An 8947-nucleotide genomic window follows, 5' to 3' on the forward strand; every position below is an offset into this window, starting at 1 on the left:
ACTAGACTATAACTAACTAGACTATGACTAACCAGACTATGACTAACCAGACTGTGACTAACTCACTGAATGTATTTTATCCAACCTCAGGAAACAACCTTTAGATGTATAACTGACTAATTCTGGAGTGATCGTAATTCAAGATGGCCGTTACAACCAACTGAATTAGGCAAACCCCAAATGGCTACAACTGTCGATGAACGTTTGGCCTGCCGCGCTCTCACCTGAGGCTTCGGGAGCGAGGGCGGACGTGCGGCGAACGCCTCCCGCCGTCATCGTCTGTGATGCTCTCCGTGCTGCCGAAGTGCTTGGACAGGAAGTGCAACTCATCCATGGTTGGCTGAAAGGGCAGCTGGTGCAGACGCTCCTGAGATGAGCTGGACGACTGAAGGCAGATCAGAGGCAAAAAGAAACGGAGGTTAAAACGTGAACCTGCTCTGTCTGATTTTAAATACTTCGACGGAGCAACAGTTTTAGAACAGATCCAGAGCAGTAACCGAAAAGCTCCAGACAGACAAAGAGAGGAGAGCACAAGGAAGAAAGTACCAAAGTCAAAGAACAAAAAGAGAGAAAACACCCCAAAGGGATGAACGCAGGAGCACAAAACAAAACGAGGGAAACTGCAGTGTGAATGCTTGTTGCTGAAAACGTGCTGAAATGTAGCTGAAATGGAAGAACAAGCCTAATTTAACAAAACAAATCAGAAAAACAGTATTAGGTGTAAATAAGCAGATGATCACATAAATTGGATCTTTTGCTAAATTCAGTTCAGTTCAGTTTATTTACAGCAGAAGAGATCTCAGGGCACTGAACAGAAAGAAAAGAGGAAATTAGCAGAAAATAGTAGAAAAAAGACCCCAGGCAGAAAGAACAGCCCCTCAGGGATGTGTGTTGAGCCCCCTCCTGTTCACTCTGCTCATGTATGACTGTGCACCTACCCATCCAGACTGTCACATTGTAAAGTTTGCAGATGATACAGATGTGGTGGGATGCATCACAAACAATGATGAGTCCAGCTACAGGCAGGAGGTGGAACACCTGGAGAGCTGGTGCAGGAAGAACAACCTTCACATCAACGTGAAGAAGATGAAGGAGATGATTGTGGACTTCAGAAGGAATAACACCCTGACCTGAACATAGGAGGATTTGTGGTGGAAGTGGTCTCCAGGCCCCTTGTACATAAATTTATCCACCTCATACAGATTCACTGTCATGCCTGCCTCTCTGTCATTCACACCTTCATTCCTTTTCTCTCCAGAGCATGCATTCACCTCTCTAGGCTCTCTTCCACCTGCTCTCTATTCTCACTAAAGTTGAAATGTGAGGGCAGCATAGTCCAAGGGGAAACCAGCCTTTCCTAATCTGTTAATCTAAACTCACTACTGCAGACATAAAAGTGTCTCAGTACTAATCCCTGATGTACTCCCACTTTAAACCTATCTTTCACTCGTACTGCAGATCTCACCAGTCTTGATGTTCTTGTATATGTCCTACCTTGACTTCCTCATACAGAACCACAGGTCCTCTGGTGGTGTCCTATCATATGCCTCTTCTAAAAGCACCCTGTGACATTTCTTCTCATCTTCTCCATTGTGCTCCTGAAACTCGACACTGACTTGCTCAATGGCAGATGTCAGCAGAACTCAACTCTTTACCGGAAGACTTTAGCGAGAGTACGATCAGACGCTAATTTAGTTGGTTTAGTAAACCTTAGCTATGATGTTCTCCTGATCCACAATAAGTATCATGTGAATCCTATTAATACAACAAAAAATAAAATATTAACAAAAATCTGTCAACTGTTTCGCAACTATTCTTTTTCAGCCTTCTGCTTTGATGTATGTGCAAATTAAGATTTTAATTACTTAAGAGTCTTTGATGGATATTAAAATGTACTGATTTCAGCAGTTACTGGCAACTGAAGGTCAGTTCATTTCAACTGGACGATCAGTTAAGATACAAATGATGTGAACACACATTTTCATTTTGCTGCAGGAGCATCAGGGTTATGTTGGTCCCAGTATAAAAAGTGCCACGCTGCAACGAGGCTCTTTATTACTCCACTTCTTGTTCCTTAATCTTTGAAGCTGTTCTTCATACTTCACTTCTGCTTTTCTCAAATGTTGTTGACACTCCACCCAGAGCCTGAAGCCTTCTGCTTCACTTGAACTTTTTCTTTCCACAGACAAATAACTTTAAAGACACACTTTGCTCGTCTGCTTTTATTCAGCATGAAATCGTCTCGCAGGAACTAATCAAGAAAGTACCGTCCATGTAAGGAGCAGCAGAGCGGTGAACACTGATGGGGTGAAAGGAGGGAGAGGTGTGCTGGAGACGGAGAGTGTGGAAAACATGGCGGCCATCTTAAATCTCATCTCACCACTAAATAAAGAGATCCATGATATTCCCAGCGTACGTGCAGCTGCAGGGGGGGTCCAGAAGGGGTGGGCAGTGAAAGCAGAGATGTGAAACACGGAGAAGATGCAGAGGAGTGGATTATAGCTGACAGTCGCGTGCATCGAGGTCCATTTCCCAAATGAACATTTTACCAAATGGACCTGAGCAGTGCTCGTTTCTCAGGGAAGACTCTTGTGCTCCAAACAATTTACTTTCAGACAAAAGTGAACGTTGTTATCGTCTCCGTGTTTGCTTCAGTTCACATTTCATTAGCACCGCCGCTCTCCCTCATCTGTCTCAGTTGGCCCTTACATCATCCCTCTCTGGCTCTCTGGAGAGTTAGTCGTGGATGGACAAACAGCAAGGCAGAAATAAAATCTAGCATTTCTTTTCAATTATCTCTGCTGCACATGAATCAGGTCGATCATATCTTAGCAACTGATTCCTTTCAGTTCTGCTTCTTTAGAGTTCCTTGCAAGTCAAAAGCTTTAAAATATTCGCCCGACTCCCCAGAACAAACTCAAAGATACAAGAACGTGTGTTTTTGTGCAGGAATGACATTTTGTTGCAACCGTCATCACTCCAGGGCAAGACTTCAACACATGAGTTCATCAGCTCTGTTGCTGGTTTATACATTAAAATTTATGCAAATGAATTCTTTGAATAGCAAACACATTCATAAAAACGATCAAAAATAGACCATTAGAGACTGATCTCAGACGTCTGTGTTACATGTAATGAATAAAACAAATGATATGGCACAAATCCTTCTCTCTTTCTTGCAGTCGGACTTCCTGTTTTTTAAAACTAAACTGCAGATGAAAACTTGGATCTGTGTATTTTCACATCCACACAGCGCTGGAGGAGGACTGATCTACTGGCACGGGTCTGATAGCTTCAAGTTTTGTGTTAGGAGGACACACGTGGTCAGCTGAATCTCAGATGTGAGAAAGGATCATGTTGGCAGCAGTAATTCTACGCAACAAAGAGCTGAGGCCTCTGCTGTGTCCAGTCCTGTTGTAACCTCTGACAGGAAGCACTTAAAGGAAACACTTAAACAGTCTTTTACTTTTATACCAGTAGGTCCAGATGTTTTGTGCTACGCCTGGAGAAGACCTTTTACCTGAGCTACACCTGCACAGACACAGTAAAGCACTTTGAAATAACAAAGGACAAGTCTTTTAAACACAACCAGATGCACACGGAGGACAGTTTTCATTGTTAAACTGGAGCGTCCATGTTTGCACAAAAAGAAGAGGGTGGTTCCTGCTAACACTCATGAGGAACATGCAGAGCAGCCGTGAGGTTCCCTTCACACTCAGCTTCTCCACATTTACATTTTGTTCAACAGTCCATGATCCACCTCAAGCTCCACGGCCCATTTGACTGACCAGTGGGTGCTGGTGTGAAACTGGGCCAGTTTGCAAAAGTCTGCCAGGTCCTTCCACGGATTGTCCTGGTTCTGGGGTTCTGGGGTTCTGATTAGTTTTTTTTCTGTTTTAGATGCATGATAAGAAAATTTCAATGTTTTTCAGTCTTCGGTTATGTCATGTTGTTTATTTGTCATGTGCAGGTTAACACAGGGTCAACAACGAAATGGTCAGATAAGAAGACCCGATTCGACTCGCTAAAATTTGACTTGCTTGCCAAGATGGCCGCTCTCGCCCGAGCTGCAGCTTCACGAGCTCCCGGTGAAAACCCAGTTTTTATTAGTTTAGAAATCGGCTCGGAGCCCGACTCCACTCGCCTTAAACATGTGAATTATAGCTGAACTGAGAGGGTTTGACTCCGGATGCAGCAGCGATCAACAAGGATCTGAAGACTACGCTCAGCAGCGTGGAAGCTGCAGCGCGCTGATGGGAAGAGGAGGCGCTGTGCCCGGGGAAAGAAAAGAGGGAGGCAGACCGGTGTGTTAGCAAGACTGAAGGCTAATGCTAATGCTAATGACTGCCCGATCCCGTCTCTCTTCTTGTCCAACAATCACGGTTTTGAAAACGAGCTGGATCTGCTGGACTGAGGGCGAGCGCCTCAGAGGAGACGAGGAACTGTGCTGTGCTCTGTCTCACAGAGACATGGCTCCATAACAACATGCCGGACTGAAAAAATAAAACCGTCCAGATGACCTGACTGAACATTGTTGGATTGTATACCTGGATTACTGAGCATGGACTTTGGTGTTTTGAACCAGTTTGACATGACTGTTGATGAGGGAGAGGGCGGGCACCAGAGACCATCTTAGCACCAACATAACTGTTTTTTTTCCACTTTGGAGTAAGCTGTTGGTGCAGAATCAGTTTAGTTTGGTGTTTCCTCAGACTGATGAAGCTTCTGGATGGAGGGCGAAACGTCTCAGCACAAAAAAAAAGAAACCGTCCAGATGACCTGACACATGCCAGATTCAACGTTCCAGTTGGACAACAGACTTTTTTCGGGCGGACTGCTGGAGGAAGCTAACAGGGAAGACACGGAGACGGCGTGTGTCTCGACGTAAACAAACAACTACGTAAACACAATTTTAACTTTTCACCTCCCTGCCTGGTATGTTCATCTGAGCTGTAGACTAAAAACTAACTTTCAAGAATTGTTTCAATGGCAGGTAAAATAGTGGGGAAACCACAAAAAGCTCAGTCTCAACTGTTTGCAGAACGAACAAGGAAGAAGACAAGGAATATTTTAGCAGATAGCACCCATCCTCTTTTTGTCAGTTTGAACCTCTGAGTCAGGAAGACGTTATCGGGTCCCTCTGGCAACGAAGAACATCTATAAGAGGTCATTTATTCTGAGTGCAATAACCATTCTTAACCAAACCAAATGACAATTTTTATCTGTGGAATGCAAAGTATTTTATTCAATGCACAAATTGTTGATATTTTTGATTGTATGAATGAGTTTTATCTCATGGTTGGAGAGCCGAAGGAAAATTTTCACCTTGGTGGACAATAAAGTCTTATCTTATCTTATCTTATCTTATCTTATCTTATCTTATCTGAGCTTAGCTTAGCTTATCTTAAAGGTTGGTCCACAAACTGTGTCCTGATAAACAGTTCCTGCTCCGAGGCTTTAGAACAACCGACTGTGAAATGTCGACCACATCATTTACCTCGTCAGTTTTCAGCTGTGTTTATCATTGTTGTCGATATAGCCCTGGATGCTAATGCTAAAGATGCTCTGCAGGAGATACATGAGAATATGAGTTTGCTGCAAAACAAGCAGAGGCTTTTTACGTGGTGGCTGGTGATTTTAACCAAGAAAACCTGAAAGACACTCTGCCAAGAATTTATCAACATGTGACCATTCCAACACGGGGAAATAACACACTCAACCAGGTTTACACCACCATACGAGACAAAGCCGTACCCCGCTCCACCTCAGCCTCTCTGACCACATCTCCATCTGGCCCCTGTCTACCTCCCCCTGGTGACGTTCCAGACCAATTCAATTCAATTCAGTTTATTTATATAACACAGAGGACCGTCACCATGTGGCCCAGCGACAGTGACGCTGTACTGCAGGACTGTTTAACACGTACAGACTGGAAGATCTTCAGGCAGGCTGCTGTAACTGAGGGAGAACTGGATCTGGAGGAATAAACATCTGCTGTCCTGGGATACATGAGCAAGTGTGTTGATGATGTCACCACCACCAGGACTGTGAAGTGTCAGAGTCAGAGTTTCTTTATTTGACCTACACACCACACGTGGTACATGTGGTGGAACGAGACTATGGGTCCCCGTTACATCCAACAATAAAATGTAAAAGAAAAACAGTAATAAGATCTAAGATATGAACTAAGACATCAGCTAAAAATACACCAAGCACTAGTAGCATAAATAAACAATACAACGAACAGCATCACGAACATGAGTCTGTGTGAGCAGATGAGCACGCATGAACACATCAACATGAAACAGATCAGCAGCAACATGAAACAGATCAGCAGCAACATGAAACAGATCAGCAGCAGCATGAAACAGATCAGCAGCAACATGAAACAGATCAGCAGCAACATGATGTGATTTTTCACAGTGATTATTCTGGTTAGAGATTCATGAGTCTAACAGCCTCAGGGTAGAAGCTGTTCCTCAGTCTAGTGGTTCTACACTTAATGCTCCTCAACCTCCTTCCTGAGGGGAGTGGGACAACAAGTGCTAGCTGAACCAGAAACCCTGGCTGAATGCAGAGGTTCATACCCTGCTGAAAGCCAGGGATACTGCCTTCAGGTCTGGCAAATCACAGGAACTGGAAGTGGAAGTTGTATATGGGGGGGGGGGGGGGTATTAGAATGACTGCAGGTCCACCTACATCAACAAGGTCCCACACACAAACCATATGGTGGAAGACCTAATGACTGACGTGATATCCATGGAAGTCTGAAACATGAATTTACCAATCCTCACGGTACCAAATCTCATCAAGAGTTTAACTAGCTGCCACCACTGGTTTCCCATTAAACTAAAATAGAAATTCCACCGCCCCTTCTCCTCAGCTCTATTACATTTTTTGCTCCATTTATCCTCCCGGAGGCCTCCTACAAACTCTGCTGCCTTCTCCAAGTGATTTATGTGGGGCGCAGTCCTGCCAGCTCACCTGCTTTGAGTCCGTTAGAAGTGTGAACAAAGACATTTTCTCTTTCAGGTTTTAGAAGGTTTTGAACACACCAGGACTTCTGGAATCGGAGCTGACGGATACATCAGTCCAGGTTCTGGTGCACTGCCACTTTGGTTAAGGTATAAAGTAAATGAGGTCAGCTGACATGTAACATCGCTCTTCTGTGCTGGACACTCACAGCTTATGCTGGTCTGATAGTAGCTTAATTTTAAAATCTGTTAAATGTACATCCTGGTTCATGCTCAATAATCCAGGTAAAAAATCCAACAAAGTTCAGTCAGGTCCTCTGGACGGGTTCTTTTGTTGAAACGTTTCATCTTTCATCCAAAGGACTTCATCAGTCTGAGCCACAACAAACTCAGTCTTATAAAAAGCACCTTCACATAGTGGGTCGACCAGTTTGATGGTGCTCAGATGGTTTCTGGAGTCCGCCCTCTCCCCCACCGACTCGTTTGAGGCAGTCCACTATGTTGACCCAGATCGACCCATGGCCAATTTGGGTCAAGACTTGAAAATAACAGGACACACGATCTCAAGTGATATTGCAATCTTTAAGCACTTGGAACATGCATTGTGAATGACTGTCAGCTACTACCACACCAGTGTTTAACCCAACATCTGTGAGTTTGACGACGTTAAAGGAATTGTTGTGTTGGATAAGGGTGATTAGATGGTGGTCGTCTTAAACTGGGTTGATTTCAAACGTTTGTCAGTTATTGATGATTATACACTTACTAATATCTAAAAGTTCATTGAAATCAGTCCAGTGGTTCTTGATATATTTAGGACAGATTTGAGCAACTGTTGCTAAAGTTTTAAACAAAGATGTATGTTGGTGATAAAACTTGGCAAATACCACACCAAACTTAGCGCACCTGTCAAACTAACTCAATTACAGTTATTTTTATGTTTTCTAAGTTCAGTGGGCTGTAGTGGCCATTTTGAATTTGGACGTTTCCAAAAGGTAATCAGTTGTAGATGTTCATTCAATGATTACTTTCTGAGAGTTTCAATAAAATCCGCCGAGTGGTTCACGAGATATTTTGTTAAGATGATGCAGAACTGAACACATGTACAAACACAGGCAAAGACATTATCACCCTTCAGCCTTTTGCTGTTTATTTTTATGGTCACGTCGACGACATCCTTCCTTGGAAATAAAACTTGGCATAAATAAGACAGAAATTCTAGGTTTATTCAACGAGTCAGAAATATTCATTCCTCCAAGTCCAAACACACGAGCTCCACCAAGAAGACAACAAGCTAACCTGTAGGTCCCAAAACTTCAGACTTGAAAATGTTTCACAAAGAATAAAAAGTCATAAAACACATATGGAACTTAAGTTTTGCTGCTTTAGGACCACAATAAGTGAATCGTGGCACTAATGGTGTAGTGATGCAGCTCATCACAGGAGGACTGGGATGAAAGACACTGTCAGGGACAAAGTTTCCCCAGGAATGATTTCACCCCCAAACCAGAGCAGATGAACAAAAACGCTCTTTATGAATCTGAGAAGGATCAGCTGCACGGAGCTCAGAGTGTCTTCTGTTGACTGAACCTACCGTTGAACTGGGTGTGGTGGTGCCATAACCTGAAGAAGGCAGCGAGGCCAAAGACCACCTACGACCATCAGCCCTGACAAAAGACATCAGAAGCAAGAGTGAGACAAAACACACCCGTTAGACACAACGAAGGTGGAAACTGTCGTTTCCTGCTCCAGTTTTAGATCCATGACGAACAAGAATAGTTCTACCATCTGCCACTTCAGATTTTATTTGGGCTCCTTTCCTTTCTGTCCTCCCTGAGGTCTCCTCCAACCGTCCTAGAGTCTGACGCCTCTTCCAAGTGAGTAATGAGGGTCCTGGCAGCTCGCCTGCTTCAGACTGTGTTAGCTGCTGCCATGCCTCTGTCATGCTTCTATCATGCCTCTGTCATGTCGCT

At 43.8% G+C, this 8947-nt stretch overlaps 1 protein-coding gene across 1 annotated transcript in view; it reads right to left on the reverse strand.

Moving 5' to 3' along the window:
* Positions 1-8947, reverse strand: part of LOC119430358 (microtubule-associated serine/threonine-protein kinase 2) — a 106042-nt gene that overhangs the window by 58704 nt on the left and 38391 nt on the right. Inside the window, exons 5-6 of the mRNA XM_037697763.1 lie at positions 8569-8641; positions 225-385 (exon numbers count right to left, since the gene is read on the reverse strand). Coding sequence (XP_037553691.1) covers positions 225-385; positions 8569-8641 — 234 coding nt within the window. The remainder of the gene's footprint in view (positions 1-224; positions 386-8568; positions 8642-8947) is intronic.

This window comes from Nematolebias whitei, chromosome 3, assembly GCF_014905685.2.
Source record: "Nematolebias whitei isolate Nwh7 chromosome 3, NemWhi1, whole genome shotgun sequence".
Lineage (NCBI taxonomy): Eukaryota > Metazoa > Chordata > Actinopteri > Cyprinodontiformes > Rivulidae > Nematolebias > Nematolebias whitei.